At 44.1% G+C, this 16700-nt stretch overlaps 1 protein-coding gene across 1 annotated transcript in view; it reads left to right on the forward strand.

Moving 5' to 3' along the window:
- The window catches only part of LOC138442268 (uncharacterized), a 46397-nt gene that overhangs the window by 18353 nt on the left and 11344 nt on the right, over positions 1-16700 (forward strand). Inside the window, exons 9-14 of the mRNA XM_069593380.1 lie at positions 52-178; positions 5720-5889; positions 7660-7821; positions 11022-11131; positions 11645-11831; positions 13059-13185. Of these exons, the coding sequence (XP_069449481.1) occupies positions 52-178; positions 5720-5889; positions 7660-7821; positions 11022-11131; positions 11645-11831; positions 13059-13185 (883 nt within the window). The remainder of the gene's footprint in view (positions 1-51; positions 179-5719; positions 5890-7659; positions 7822-11021; positions 11132-11644; positions 11832-13058; positions 13186-16700) is intronic.

Genomic DNA, 16700 nt, shown 5'->3' on the forward strand with positions numbered 1-16700 from the left:
TTACGCCATATGTACAGTAATACGCTATTTTTCCCCCAAACTGTGTTACAGGTTTCTTTGATACAATTCCTCATTGAAAACTGTCTCAAGATATTTGGAGAAGATATCACTTCTCTCTTTGGAGAGAACTCAGTGAGTTGTGATAACAGTGATATCACTGATAACAGTGAGATTTCAGGTAGGTGAATAATGTAACTGGCTTTCATGCAAAAGACAGCAAGGCTGCCAGGGCTCCATGGGAGATCCTAGAGCCCAAATCACATTGTAAGGGTAGTAATTTCCATCAGCTCCAAGACATGGGAAGTTTCCCACTTGTGAGATCAAAGAAAGGATAAGGCTGTTCTGATTTCAAGAAGCAACTAGTAGAGCTTTAGGAGACATCACGGTTCAGTTTTGTTCAGTTGCTCAGTCGTGTCTGACTCTTTGTGACCCCAAGGACTACAGTGACCCCGAGTCCTTGGGGTCGAGGACTGCAGCGTGCCAGGCCTCCCCTGTGCATCACCAACTCCCGGAGCTTACTCAAACTCATGTCCATCGGATCGGTGATGCCATCCAACCATCTCATCCTCTCTCGTCCCCTTCTCCTCCTGCCTTCAATCTTTCCCAGCATCAGAGTCTTTTCCAAAGAGTCAGTTCTTCACATCAGGTGGCCAAAACCGAGGAGTTTCAGCCTCAGCTACAGTGAGATTGTTGTGTTTGGGGTGGCCTTTCTGTATTCTGGCAGCTTGTGGTTCCTCTTTATTGTGGAGGTTCCTCACTGTGGCTGGGGTTTTGCAGGTGGCTTCTCAAGGTTTCCTGGTTAGGGAATCTTGCGTCCATGTTCTGGTGGGTGGGGCTGGATTTCTCTCTGGAGTGGAATGAAGTGTCCGGTAGTGAGTTTTGAGATGACTGTGGGTTTGGTGTGACTTAGGGCAGCCTGTATATTGATGTTTGGGGCTATGTTCCTGCATTGCTGGAGAATTTGTGTGGTATGTCTTGCTCTGGAACTTGTTGGCTCTTGGGTGGTGCTTGGTTTCAGTGTAGGTATGGAGGCTTTTGGATGAGCTCTTATCCATTAATGTTCCCTGGAGTTAGGAGTTCTCTGGTGTTCTCAGGATTTGGACTTAAGCCTCCTGCCTCTGGTTTTCAGTCTTATTCTTACAGTAGCCTCGAGACTTCTCTATCTGTACAGCACCGATGATAAAACATCTAGGTTAATGATGAAAATCTTCTCTACAGTGAGGGACACCCGGAGAGGTTCACAGAGTGAGACGGAGAAGAGAAGAGGGAGGAGGGAGATAGAGTTGACCAGGAGAAGAAGAGGGGGAATCAAAGGGGGGAGAGCAAGCTAGCCAGTAATCAATTCCCTGTGTGCTCTCCACAGTCTGGACCCCTCAGAGAGGTTCATGGAGTTACACAGAGAAGAGAAGAAGGAGGAAGGAGACAGAGGTGACCGGGAGGAGAAAAGAGGGATTCAAAAGGAGAGAGACAGATCCAGCCAGTAATCAGCTCCCTAAGTGTTCTCCACAGCCCGGAACACACAAAGAGATTCACAGAGTTGGGTAGGGAAGAGAAGGGTGAGGTGGAGATAGAGGTGACCTGGTGGAGAAAAAGGAGAGTGAAAAGGGGGAGAGAGCCATCAAGCCAGTAATCACACTCCCAACTAAAAATGGGTAGAGAAGATTGGGTTCCTAAAGGTACAAAATTGATAACAAATACCAAAAAGCACAGATTAAAAGTCTAGAGTTAACGTGAACTCCCCAAAATACAATATTCAAAAAAAAGTCACCAAAAGTGATAAAAAATATATATATGTACTTTGATTACAAATAGGGTCCTTTTTCTGGAAGATAATAGTAGGTTATCAAAATGAAAATTAAAGGAGTACTAGAGGACTTAATAATTAAGAAAAAAATATTTTTAATGACAATGGTAAAAATATATCTAGGAATTTCTCTGGAGCTGTTGTGGGCAGTGTGGGGTTAGTTCAGTTTCAGATAGTTCCTTGATCCACCTTATACTTCTCAAGATCTATAGGCCCCTTCCAATGTAGTCAGTGCTAACTACAAGGTTTGAATCTGTTGCACCTGTCATTTCCAGAGCGGTTCCCTCTGTTTATTTTAACTTCTTCTGTTTGCTGGTCTCTTCAGTGTCTAATTTCCGCCCTGACATAGGGGATCGAAGGTGGTCACTCATTTAGGCTAACTGATTCAGTCGTGCTGTGGGCAGGTTGGAACACTGCAAACCAATATCACTGGCGTATGCTCACCAGGTCCCGGCCGCACTGGGTTTGCCCCCGCTCACGGTGTGTGTGCTTTCCCAGTCTACACTGCTCAGGCTCCAGGTTGCTCTGCCTGGAACTGTCTGAGGTGGGCCCTGGATTGCGTGCACTTCCCAGGTCTAAGCCACTCTGGTTCACGTTGGTTCTCAGGTAGTCCACAAAGGCTCAGACTCGGTTGGACCTGCCTCTTGTGCCCTTCCCCGGTCCGAGCAGCTCAGGCGACCAGGTGCTTGGCGGGCACAGTCACCCCCAGGTGTGGTGCGTCTTATCACCTCCTCCATCCCAGCCGCTCGGTTTCCTGGGTGGCAGCAGGTGTGCCCGTCTCAGGTATGCCTTGTGTCTCTTCTGGGGAGCTGATCTCTGGCTGCGACCCTCCCTGAGAATGTCAACCACCCAGAATCCCAAGAAGCCTTGGTAGGTAAATGGGAGCCTGCTTGCGGTTTTGTAGAGGATGCTCCTCTGGGGCTGACATTGCCCCTTTCTGGCTCTGGCTGCCCCCACCTGCCTCCCTGCCAGCTAGCTCTCTGGTGCTCAGTCCTTTGTTCTGTGAGTGGGCCAGGAAGTGCCTTAGGTTAGGGCTTTTCCCAGGATAGTTCTCTCTCTGTCTTTTTACTTTCTGTCTGGCTATCCCACAGTTTGGGTCAGATTGCCCTCAGGGCATTCAGGCCAGGTGCTTACAATGCAGCCCACACCTCCCTGTTCAGCCCCCTGCTTGCTGGTGGCAAATGTGAGTGTCTGGACTACTTCTCTGCTGGAAGTTGCTGTTAGGCACGTAATTGGTGGGTTTTATTTATTTATTTACGGTTCCTCCCCATTATGTTGCCCTCTGAGATTCCAAAACTCCCCACTGATCTGCCAGTGAGAGTGTTTCCTGGTGTTTGGAAACTTCTCCTCTTTTAAGACTCCCTTCCCGGATCAGATCTCTGTCCCTATGTCTTTTGTCTCTCTTTTTATCTTTTATATTTTTTCTTACCTCCTTTCGAAGACAGTGGTCTGCCTATCTGGGTGCCCGATATCTTCTGCCAGCATTCAGAAGTTGTTTTGTGGAATTTGCCCCGGCTCAAATGTTCATTCCATAAAGTTTTGGGGAGAAAGAAATCTTTCCATCCTATTCCCTCCGCCGTCTTAGGACCGCCCCTGAGACTTGAACTCTGGATTCTACCTCCACAGCAAGCTCACTTTCCATTCTGCTTCAGACCCAGGTTGCAAATGGAACTGGACTGAATGTTTACATGTCTGTATGTTTGTTTTAAAATCTTTCCTCTCACAATGATCCCTGCTACCACTCCAATATTGTCCCATGGACATTTCTTTATCTGAATAAAATGTCCTACTAATTTAGGAAGTATTCGGGCCAGAATAGAATTTCTACTGAAATTATTTGTCTTCTTATAGTTGTTATTCTACACCCACAACATTTCAAAATTTCACTTCTTAATGTTCAAACCCTAATTTGAGCATGAGGAAACACTAACCTAAATCTTGCCAGGACTGTTTAAGAAAGATGAGGTTATAAAGTTAACCTGTTTAACAGTCCCTGAAAACCCACTCCAGTATTATTATCTGGGACATCCACGGACAGGAGCCTGACAGGCTATAGTCCATGGGGTCGCAAGAGTTGGACACGACTGAAAAACTGAGCACCATACTTTTCATGGCTATACTATATATTTTTATTGGTCACAGAGCCAACAAGAACTCTAACACCAACCAATGTGCATGACGAATGGTCCATCTAGACCAGAAAATAAAAGTATAAGGCTTAATGTCTATTTTGCTTTCCGTCTCTGCTTCTAAATGAGCTGGACGTATAGCTTTGTAGCAACTGATAGAGCTTTCTTCCTAAGAGTATTCTTATTAAAGCTGAACAATGCATGAATACATTTGGAATATATGAATACCTGTGGGTAGCTTAGAAATAAAAGAATCAGGTTAAGAGTAGGGAAACCAGGGTGCATAAAGCAACTCCCCCCATATAAACATGTATTTTTGTTTAACATTTGTACATGTTAATTGGGAGAATCTCTTCCTGAATTTAAGAATGCATTTGCTTTCTTCATTATCTCCTTTTAAAATGATGGCAGTGGAATCTCAGGGCAGGAGGAGCCTAAGGCAAAATGATGGCATTCCTCTAGGAATGTGCACCTTCTGGAGGCTGCAAAATCAAATGGAGAATGGGGGTGGAGTCTGCTTGGGGGGAGGTGACCGATGTCTAGGCTGCCTTAGGCCCTTTCAAGGAGCGAAATTACCTTTATTAAGGCTGCTATGTGCCATGTCTTGTGATGAGTAGTACCTGATGTTATGTAGTCCAGTGAGGTGTAAGTAGCATCATTTCTGTTAAGTCTGAGCAAAGTGAAGCTCAAAGACTTTTAGGCAACTTATCCAATTAAGAGGCAGAATAGGAGCCTTCTAGTTCTCTCACCCAGCACCACAGTGCTTCAGTCCCTTGAAAGGACATGGTGATGTACTCACTATGTCTCAGAACAGACAAGAGGATGGGCATTTTAAAATATTTGGTTACATTCTCCTGTTGATTTTTCTACAACTTGGCTCCTCTGTTGACTTCTTTAGCTGGTTATTTAAGCAGGTTATTTAAGGAAATATTAAGCAGGTTTATTGAGCAAATACCAGGGAAACATTCTCAGCGGGCATGAGAAACTCTGAACTTCATTTTTCATTGCTGATCACTCTTTCTTTGAAAAGCCCTTCATCTGCATTCCTTTGACAGGGGCTGTTGGTAGTTAACATTCGTCTTTGGGTTAGCTGAGTAAGGTGTTACAGACAAAGGGCCAGCTGTAATCCTACCAAGTAGTCTGCATTTAATGACTACTTCCCAAGACCCTGAGGGCAGGAAGTCATCCTTGGAGCTGACTGAGGTGTGTGGCCTCCCAGAAGAGAGGTCCAGAGGCTGACTGAAAAGCAAAATCAGGCAGGATGTCTCATGAAAGGCGATTCTTTTGATGGGAGAAATTTGGGCATGACTGGTGTTCAGAAAGCCAAACAGGTCATTGAACCGAGGAAGGAAACTTACTACAAAAGTAAATGATAACCAAATGCTGCTTGATATGAATATTAAATATTTTGCTTTTAAAATGAGATCTGATACCCGAATCCACTGATAATAGTTACCATTAGGAAACCTGTATAACTACAGCTTAAGTGCCTCATGACACAGGGCAAAGGGAATAGATAGCACTGTCTGGGGAGTACTGTCACAGGGAGAATCACCCCTGAGTCTGATCACGCCTCTAGGTTTGCAGAATATGGGGAAGAAGAACATGTTAACACCACAAGGATGCAATTAGCCTGTTTCAGAGTGTGGGGAATTCTATATAACAAATGGTTCAGTTTCTCTCTTTCAGCCTCTGCCATGAACATGCTGCTGAATGTAACTGGTGGAAATAGGCTAAGTAAGCTAAACTACTACTACTGAAAATCTCTCTTCTACATTTGATTCAGACAAGAAGACAGTTAGTAAGAGTTCTGTCAAAAACTGGGCCTTCTGGTGTCGCTCCAGGACTCGCGAGGACAACCAACACCCACCTCTACCACCCAGAAAGCAAAAACAGCTCTTTGGAGTTGCTCTTGAGGAAGTATGTGATAATGACACCCTGCCCACCCCAATTCTGGTAGGTCTTCTTTTGGTTTCGGTAACCTTCCTGAGGAGGGGAGTTCGCAGAGATCAAGTGTTCTCTTCCCAATCTACTCCACATGAAGAAGTCTGGCTTTGTCCGATAAGTTTCACAATGTTATTTCAAAGAAAAAGATCTGATTTAGGTACTGCAGAGTCAGAAGGCAAATACAAGATGAAAAGTTACTCTCATCCATTCCACTGATTTCAACAAAGACCCATCTATCCCAGCTCAGACCAGTTAACGTGGATCTTTGAAGTAAGGCAGTTAGAGAAGGCGAGGTTGAGAAAAAGAATGAGACCTGGCACTTTACAGATCACCTTTAATGAGGTGAGACGGGGCAGCAGTCAGATTAGGGAGCTGCTGCCCTTACCCAAGAAGAGGAAGTCTATATAGGCATGGATGTGGAAAGCTACTGTCTTAAGGGCGCCGATTCTTCTGCAAGGTTGTTCAGAGTAGCTATCTCTTAAGCAGCTGGGGCAAGGAATTTTGGAGATCGGCCAGAGGCTGGGACCGGGTGGGAGCCGGGCGTAATCAACCCAATGTCCATTTTTTTCTTTCGGTGAGAGAGCTCTTGGTTTTGCATAGAATGGTGGGGAGGACCTGGAGGGGAGTTTAACTCCAGGCTATGTTGAGCCCTGTAACTTTCCTCAGACTCTGTGTGTAAGAAGCTCTGAGAGTCCACCTCATCCTCACATTGTCTCCCGGTCTCCTCCCTTGAAGTCCACACTAGTCTCAAGTCTCCTTCAGCTGAGTCTGCTCGCCCTATGACTCAAAATGTCTCACACGGATTCGATATGTAACTCAAGTGTTTAAGCATACAGTAGGCATCCTCTGGCAAAGATGAATCCTTTGATCCTGCCAGAATGTGTCAAAAGAGAGTCACAGAGTTTGGACTGTGCTATATCCAGCTAGTGTATTGAAGTGTAAGCATTAACTCTTGTTCACTGTCCACTCTCTCTCCAAGCACTACACTAGATGCAGGGAACTGTATGCTATATATGGAGAAATTTATCATACCAGTTATGTGCTAGCTACTACCCCAGACCTTGGGCTTTCACAGAAAATTTAGGCGGTAGCCGTGACTATCACCACCCTCACTTCATAAAAGAAAAACAAAAGAGCCTCACCCAAGAATGTGCTATGCCCAAAGTCACACAGTGGATGAGGAGCATAACAGATTCCACAATCCTTGAAACACCTGGTTCCAATATCTGTTATCTCTCTAACTTTGCAGACAGCAGAGGACATGAAAATACAGGAAAAGGAACTAGAAAGGCTGATGAGAAAGGAATGAGATCAGAGGAGGAGAAGCCTGGTTAAGCCTGAGTTTGAGGGGAGGGAATACAGGAAACAGGAATGAATGGGGTGGACAGTCCCTGGAAGGCGAATAAACAAATGGCGCATGAATATGGCAAAAAGATTTCCACACTCAGGGAAGAGCATCTATAATAGGGAATAATGAGAAAGCAGCGGTGAAGGAGGAGAGGGTGACGCCTCAAAGCAGAGACAGTTAATACAGTAAATTCACTGAAACAGAAAATCTGACTACACAAGTGTTTAAAATGTTTCAGTGTATGACTCAAATCGATTGTTGGGTAGGAAATATATTTACAGACACTGAAGTAAAAATTTCAAATTGACTTGGGTGCTGTTCTAGAACTGTACCCTCATATACCACAGCTCTGTCAAAACAGGAGCAAGCTTGTGCTCTGGGCTTCTAGATAGGAAATGTCCCACAGTTTTCTTCTCTTTCCTTCCCTATAGGAGATGCTTTCCTTTATCAATCAAAAAGGGCCGTTCACAGAAGGCATCTTCCGAAAATCAGCCAGTATAAAATCATGCAGAGCCCTAAAGAAGAAACTAAACGCTGGACACAAAGTTAACTTTGATGATGAATCCGTTCTCGTAGTATCGTCTGTCTTAAAGGTAAGGAAAGTTTGAGCATCGTCCACACACAGAGTCAGTGTAAAGCTGTATGACTGGACCTTCACTATGAATGCCCAAGAAGCATAATAGGCATAAGAGAGGAAGGATCTGAAACGTGGAAAACACTTCACAAAGTCAAAAGTGAAGGAAGGTACCTCAAATGTTATGAGCCCCATACATTAGATATTTTCCTTTTTCATTGCACATCTTGCCTCCTGAACACTCCATGAAGAAGAATAATAAATTTCAAAATACCCACTTACACATTGAGCGTTTACCAAAACAAGCTTCCTGCTTTGGATGACTGCCTCATCACCTTCCTAATGAAGGCAACATTTCCAAAATAAAATTCATATTAAGCTTTTGGAAACAGTTAACAGAAGTAGCTTCCCAGGTGGCTCAGACAGTAAAGAATCTGCCTGCAATGCAAGAAACCTGGGTTCGATCCCTGGGTTGGAAGGATCCCCTGGAACAGGGACTGACATACGACTCCAGTCGTATGGACGGAGGAGTCTGGCAGGTTATAGTTTATGAGGGGGCCCAGAACTGGACTCGGCTATGGCAAGTGAGCATGGATGCAAGACAGATGTTTACTCACTATGGTAAACTCGTGTGTGTCTTTGTGCGTGTGCGTGCGTGTTATTCACCTAGTCGCATCCGACTCTCTGTGATCCCATTGACTGTAGCCCAGCAGACTCCTCTGTCCATGCAACCCTCCAGGCAAGAATCCTAGAGTGGGTTGCCATGCTCCACTCCAGGCAATCTTCCTGCCAGGGATCGAACCTGCCTCTCTTGCATCTCCTGCATTGGCAGGCAGGTTCTTTACCACTAGCCCCACCTGGGAAGTCCATTTGTCTTACAATGAATCAAAAAATGCTTAGTGAGGCCCCCAACATCTCTGATCACTTCATCATCCTTCCTTCCCCTGTCTCTCAATACCTTTTACTTTAAAATTAATGTACGGATGACTCCACCATTTGTTCGTCCTTTTTCCTCCTTTTTTCTCCCTTCCCATCTTTAACAACCTTTGTTAATATCTGTACGTTTAACCCATCACCCAAGGTTACAGTTACACGGTAACCAGTCTTACTACATGCCTCATCTTAAAAGCTTATTTTCAAAGTGAGCCCAACAGTCAAAATCAGTTGGGAATTTGGAAAAATTCGATAGATTTATACAAAAATAGACTGAGTTTGAAATGATACACCTAAATTACAAGCGTGTAGTTAAATTTCTACCAGGGCAATAATAGAACAGAAAAAAAAATACCTCTTGGAACTTTAGCAGCTATGAACAAAAATATATTGATGTAGTAATAACTATAGACAGGTTATTAAAATTATCTTAGAAACTAAATAACATGTGGTATTTCCTTGTCCCCTGTTAATGTTCGATTGTATGATAATAGCAACAGTGCAGATATGACTTAGAGGTGAGCCCTAGTACACATGTACCATCATAATACACACTAGGGATGCAAATAGCAAGTAGAGTGCTACCCTCTATAAGGTGCACACTTGGAACTGACTTGATTTGTGAGCAGGTGTTACTAGGCTCTTGCCTGTTTCCATGCTATAAGCATACAGGTCTTAGACAATCCCAGAGTGTTCTCTTCCTAAAGTTGATTGATCTTGGTGGGGAATCAAACTTTGCACCTTCGGCCTTGAGAATACCATATGTCCAAGCAACCACAGAGATGGTCTAAATCATAAGTGAATACATCGTCAGAACCACATTGAGTTTTCCATTAAACTGTCTATAAACAGAGGGCCAATAGCAAATAGCCATGGCATATTCTGTATGAGTCATGTCCTGGCTTAACCACAAAGGGCCTGCTGCACACCCCCAGACTCCCAGAAGCCAAAGCCAGATGAGATGGTTGAATGGCATCACCAACTCGATGGACATGAATCTGAACAAGACCCAGGTGTTGGTGATGGACAGGAAAGCCTGGTGTGCAGTGCATGGGGTCGCAAAGAGTAGGACAGGACTGAATGGGTGAACTGAAATGGAGTGCTTCCTCCCTCCCAATACACTGTGGACACTCCATAAGAAGCATAGAGAAAACCTAATGACCATGATTGGGTACTGTATACCAATCACTAGAAAAAGTATGAGAGGACTGAGACTCTGTACGTTATCTTCATACTCTATCCTCAGTACTCAAAAGAGTGCCAGACACAAACAGCGGCTCAATAAGTACTGAAACAAGTGAACGCTGACAGGATTATAATCATGACAGTTGCCGCAGAAACACTGCCTGAAGCAGATACTCTTCAGAGAAGTCAGGCTGTATATTAAGACCAGTGGAAGCAAGTTGTGCCTTTGAAACTGGCAAGGCAATGCAATCATTTCCCCTCAGGCTTGCACAACAGTTTACAACTTCATCCATTTTCATAGGCCCCATTCTATCATATTAAGACTTGGTCACCAGGATAAACTTTCCAGGCCTCCACTTAGGAAGCTTACATTTGCAGATTCTATCCCACAGGTGTGAAGTTGCCATGTATGTAAATTTTCAGCTTCCTCTTTGGGGAGGATATATTCCATTCAAAGAGTTGCAAGGGTAACGTGTAGTTTACCCATTGGGGCTTTTGGTTTATTTCTAACACCTGCTGCTTAAAACTCTGTACAACTGAACTTTTATATGTTTTTTTTTTTTTTAAAGAAAATGATCGAAGCGATTTCGATACTAGCTTTTTCCCAAAGAGCACACATACCTCCGGTTTCTCTTAATATGTGTATAAGAGCATGTAGGGGTGTAGTCTTATTTCAGAACTTCTCTTTCTTGAATTCAGAGCAAGCACTGTGTCTGAAGCAAACAAACAAAATGGGTATGTGCATTTCTTTTCAGGAAACGAACAGGATTTCGGGTGAGTTATCACCAGACCTTGCCAGTTTGTACTAATGTGTTAACATGTACACAAAGAGTAAGCTCCAGGTGGTAGAAGGAGCTTTAGCCTCATTCTCACCACAGCCTAGACTCTACTTTTAGGCTTCCAATTTTAGCTGGGGAAAATCCAACCAGTACTTCTGAGTGTGCAAGGCTGTGGAGAATCACAGCCAAGCTCTGTGTGAAGCAGTCTGCGTGGCTGTGAAGGAATTGCGGACTGAATTGAATTTTTCAACTAAATATTTTCTTTGCAATTTCTCCATTGAACTTATCATAAGAATAATATATATTTTTTGATCTACATAAGGATTTTCTTCAAAATATCCAAGGAAGCATCTTTTCAGCCCGTCTCTACGATAAATGGCTTGATGTTATTGATCAAGGGAATGAGGAGGAGAAAATAACTGCGACCCAGAGGTAAAGATGCTATAATTACTCAACTCTGAGAAAATGCAACCAACATACTCTTAGGAAAATATCAGCTTATAGTTTACAGCTGTGTCCTCTGAAATAATGAGCAGTATCAAGTGCTTTCACTTGAGGATACCCCTGGAAGCCAGTTTGAAAAGAGATGCATGCCTTATTGGCGACACTGTATTTTTCTCCTAATCTTATTAACATGGAATGCTTGGCCATTTTACACCTTCTGAATACATGAAACTGTTGGAGATGAAATCCACTGGCGTAGAAAGAGATGATAAAGAACCAATCCGCCAGGGGTATGATCTTAAATACAAACACATAACTAACCAGAGTAGGGCTTATCTGGTTCAGGAATTAAAATCAGTGAAACATTTTTGTGTGCATCCATGCCTGGCACTGTGAGAATGGACTGTGTACCTGGTAGAAAAAGGAGTACTGTGTTCTCTGTATTTCCACTTACTAAGCAAAATGACTCGCTTTATTCATAAGTGCTTTTTCTGTCATTAGGCTTGTAGACCAGCTACCAAGAGCCAATGTAGTGCTGTTGCGATACCTTTTTGGAGTGTTACACAACATTGAGCAACATTCCTCATCCAATCAGATGACATCTTATAATTTATCCGTGTGTCTTGCCCCAAGCATCCTTTCTCTGCTTAATTCTGGAAGCTCAGCATTTGAAAAAGTCAGCAAAAAGGTAACAAGATCTCTCATTTTATGCCTTGTGGGGCAGAGTCCCCATTTTGAACCTGATATCTGTGGTATTAACACTGGTGAACCCGTGTTTTAAAGTGCACATTTTAATTACACCGCCTTGGAGTGGCAGAGTCCTACTCTGGTTGGGCATGGGAAGGTGTCTTTTAACTGAGAACAGTTGAGTCACTTCTCCCTTGCCATCCAAGGGATTAAACAACAGAGAGGTAAGAGTAGGACGATATGATAGAAAAGAACCTGGCTTTGGAACCGGAGAGCCAAGGTTCAACTCTCAGCCTCATCACTGAGGGTGTAAGAGCCTCCAAACTGTGAGTTCATCATTACACAACGATGACAGACCCAATACATCTGGTCCCTGTCGGCACATCTTAGGCGGCCTGGGCCATACAAGCACCCGAGGCTCCACACACGCTGGCCGCACTCTGCCAGTTGTGGCTCATTCAGGAAAATACTTGGCTTCTATTGTGTCTCTGCTAGAGGATGAGGAAGCTAGTAAAATATTTCAGAACATCCTAACAGAGCCATAACATGCCTAATAAGATCACAGCTCTTCTCCAAGCTCCCCTAGACAGCAAGTGTGAGGCAAGGCAACGTAGACAGACAGACAGACATGTTTTCTCTCCAGATGCTTTCTTCCTTCACAACCCTCCTCCCGCCCCCCAGCCCACACAGAAACCTCTGCTACCTAACTTTCAGATATTTCTTCACTGAAGTGAATTTCACAATTTGTGTTGTATTTGATACTTTATAAGTTTTAATAAGATGCTATACATAAATTCTATATCATTGAAACTAGAAATATTTTAATAGAACTAAATAAAACGCAATAAGAGAATATACATTTTTGTCCCAAACATCCTATGTGGGCTACTTACATACCATCCTAGTTTTAAGCATGTAAGCATCATTACAAAATTTTTGCTATTAAACCAGCCCACATATTATAACTTTAGCCCACTGACTAAAAGAATTTTAAAATTTGTGCCAAAAGTACTCTTGAAAGTATCACTTATTTCTTAGAAAAAACTGATATATATATATAATATATATATATACACACACATACATATATATATATTTAATCAAGTCTTAATTTTTCTCAGACCTCTTTTGCATTTTGTGTTAGAGCCCAGATTCACATATGAAACGTGATTTACTATTACGCCATATGTACAGTAATACGCTATTTTTCCCCCAAACTGTGTTACAGGTTTCTTTGATACAATTCCTCATTGAAAACTGTCTCAAGATATTTGGAGAAGATATCACTTCTCTCTTTGGAGAGAACTCAGTGAGTTGTGATAACAGTGATATCACTGATAACAGTGAGATTTCAGGTAGGTGAATAATGTAACTGGCTTTCATGCAAAAGACAGCAAGGCTGCCAGGGCTCCATGGGAGATCCTAGAGCCCAAATCACATTGTAAGGGTAGTAATTTCCATCAGCTCCAAGACATGGGAAGTTTCCCACTTGTGAGATCAAAGAAAGGATAAGGCTGTTCTGATTTCAAGAAGCAACTAGTAGAGCTTTAGGAGACATCACGGTTCAGTTTTGTTCAGTTGCTCAGTCGTGTCTGACTCTTTGTGACCCCAAGGACTACAGTGACCCCGAGTCCTTGGGGTCGAGGACTGCAGCGTGCCAGGCCTCCCCTGTGCATCACCAACTCCCGGAGCTTACTCAAACTCATGTCCATCGGATCGGTGATGCCATCCAACCATCTCATCCTCTCTCGTCCCCTTCTCCTCCTGCCTTCAATCTTTCCCAGCATCAGAGTCTTTTCCAAAGAGTCAGTTCTTCACATCAGGTGGCCAAAACCGAGGAGTTTCAGCCTCAGCTACAGTGAGATTGTTGTGTTTGGGGTGGCCTTTCTGTATTCTGGCAGCTTGTGGTTCCTCTTTATTGTGGAGGTTCCTCACTGTGGCTGGGGTTTTGCAGGTGGCTTCTCAAGGTTTCCTGGTTAGGGAATCTTGCGTCCATGTTCTGGTGGGTGGGGCTGGATTTCTCTCTGGAGTGGAATGAAGTGTCCGGTAGTGAGTTTTGAGATGACTGTGGGTTTGGTGTGACTTAGGGCAGCCTGTATATTGATGTTTGGGGCTATGTTCCTGCATTGCTGGAGAATTTGTGTGGTATGTCTTGCTCTGGAACTTGTTGGCTCTTGGGTGGTGCTTGGTTTCAGTGTAGGTATGGAGGCTTTTGGATGAGCTCTTATCCATTAATGTTCCCTGGAGTTAGGAGTTCTCTGGTGTTCTCAGGATTTGGACTTAAGCCTCCTGCCTCTGGTTTTCAGTCTTATTCTTACAGTAGCCTCGAGACTTCTCTATCTGTACAGCACCGATGATAAAACATCTAGGTTAATGATGAAAATCTTCTCTACAGTGAGGGACACCCGGAGAGGTTCACAGAGTGAGACGGAGAAGAGAAGAGGGAGGAGGGAGATAGAGTTGACCAGGAGAAGAAGAGGGGGAATCAAAGGGGGGAGAGCAAGCTAGCCAGTAATCAATTCCCTGTGTGCTCTCCACAGTCTGGACCCCTCAGAGAGGTTCATGGAGTTACACAGAGAAGAGAAGAAGGAGGAAGGAGACAGAGGTGACCGGGAGGAGAAAAGAGGGATTCAAAAGGAGAGAGACAGATCCAGCCAGTAATCAGCTCCCTAAGTGTTCTCCACAGCCCGGAACACACAAAGAGATTCACAGAGTTGGGTAGGGAAGAGAAGGGTGAGGTGGAGATAGAGGTGACCTGGTGGAGAAAAAGGAGAGTGAAAAGGGGGAGAGAGCCATCAAGCCAGTAATCACACTCCCAACTAAAAATGGGTAGAGAAGATTGGGTTCCTAAAGGTACAAAATTGATAACAAATACCAAAAAGCACAGATTAAAAGTCTAGAGTTAACGTGAACTCCCCAAAATACAATATTCAAAAAAAAGTCACCAAAAGTGATAAAAAATATATATATGTACTTTGATTACAAATAGGGTCCTTTTTCTGGAAGATAATAGTAGGTTATCAAAATGAAAATTAAAGGAGTACTAGAGGACTTAATAATTAAGAAAAAAATATTTTTAATGACAATGGTAAAAATATATCTAGGAATTTCTCTGGAGCTGTTGTGGGCAGTGTGGGGTTAGTTCAGTTTCAGATAGTTCCTTGATCCACCTTATACTTCTCAAGATCTATAGGCCCCTTCCAATGTAGTCAGTGCTAACTACAAGGTTTGAATCTGTTGCACCTGTCATTTCCAGAGCGGTTCCCTCTGTTTATTTTAACTTCTTCTGTTTGCTGGTCTCTTCAGTGTCTAATTTCCGCCCTGACATAGGGGATCGAAGGTGGTCACTCATTTAGGCTAACTGATTCAGTCGTGCTGTGGGCAGGTTGGAACACTGCAAACCAATATCACTGGCGTATGCTCACCAGGTCCCGGCCGCACTGGGTTTGCCCCCGCTCACGGTGTGTGTGCTTTCCCAGTCTACACTGCTCAGGCTCCAGGTTGCTCTGCCTGGAACTGTCTGAGGTGGGCCCTGGATTGCGTGCACTTCCCAGGTCTAAGCCACTCTGGTTCACGTTGGTTCTCAGGTAGTCCACAAAGGCTCAGACTCGGTTGGACCTGCCTCTTGTGCCCTTCCCCGGTCCGAGCAGCTCAGGCGACCAGGTGCTTGGCGGGCACAGTCACCCCCAGGTGTGGTGCGTCTTATCACCTCCTCCATCCCAGCCGCTCGGTTTCCTGGGTGGCAGCAGGTGTGCCCGTCTCAGGTATGCCTTGTGTCTCTTCTGGGGAGCTGATCTCTGGCTGCGACCCTCCCTGAGAATGTCAACCACCCAGAATCCCAAGAAGCCTTGGTAGGTAAATGGGAGCCTGCTTGCGGTTTTGTAGAGGATGCTCCTCTGGGGCTGACATTGCCCCTTTCTGGCTCTGGCTGCCCCCACCTGCCTCCCTGCCAGCTAGCTCTCTGGTGCTCAGTCCTTTGTTCTGTGAGTGGGCCAGGAAGTGCCTTAGGTTAGGGCTTTTCCCAGGATAGTTCTCTCTCTGTCTTTTTACTTTCTGTCTGGCTATCCCACAGTTTGGGTCAGATTGCCCTCAGGGCATTCAGGCCAGGTGCTTACAATGCAGCCCACACCTCCCTGTTCAGCCCCCTGCTTGCTGGTGGCAAATGTGAGTGTCTGGACTACTTCTCTGCTGGAAGTTGCTGTTAGGCACGTAATTGGTGGGTTTTATTTATTTATTTACGGTTCCTCCCCATTATGTTGCCCTCTGAGATTCCAAAACTCCCCACTGATCTGCCAGTGAGAGTGTTTCCTGGTGTTTGGAAACTTCTCCTCTTTTAAGACTCCCTTCCCGGATCAGATCTCTGTCCCTATGTCTTTTGTCTCTCTTTTTATCTTTTATATTTTTTCTTACCTCCTTTCGAAGACAGTGGTCTGCCTATCTGGGTGCCCGATATCTTCTGCCAGCATTCAGAAGTTGTTTTGTGGAATTTGCCCCGGCTCAAATGTTCATTCCATAAAGTTTTGGGGAGAAAGAAATCTTTCCATCCTATTCCCTCCGCCGTCTTAGGACCGCCCCTGAGACTTGAACTCTGGATTCTACCTCCACAGCAAGCTCACTTTCCATTCTGCTTCAGACCCAGGTTGCAAATGGAACTGGACTGAATGTTTACATGTCTGTATGTTTGTTTTAAAATCTTTCCTCTCACAATGATCCCTGCTACCACTCCAATATTGTCCCATGGACATTTCTTTATCTGAATAAAATGTCCTACTAATTTAGGAAGTATTCGGGCCAGAATAGAATTTCTACTGAAATTATTTGTCTTCTTATAGTTGTTATTCTACACCCACAACATTTCAAAATTTCACTT

The sequence above is a fragment of the Ovis canadensis genome, chromosome 6 (genome assembly GCF_042477335.2).
Source record: "Ovis canadensis isolate MfBH-ARS-UI-01 breed Bighorn chromosome 6, ARS-UI_OviCan_v2, whole genome shotgun sequence".
In the NCBI taxonomy this organism is placed as follows: Eukaryota; Metazoa; Chordata; class Mammalia; order Artiodactyla; family Bovidae; genus Ovis; species Ovis canadensis.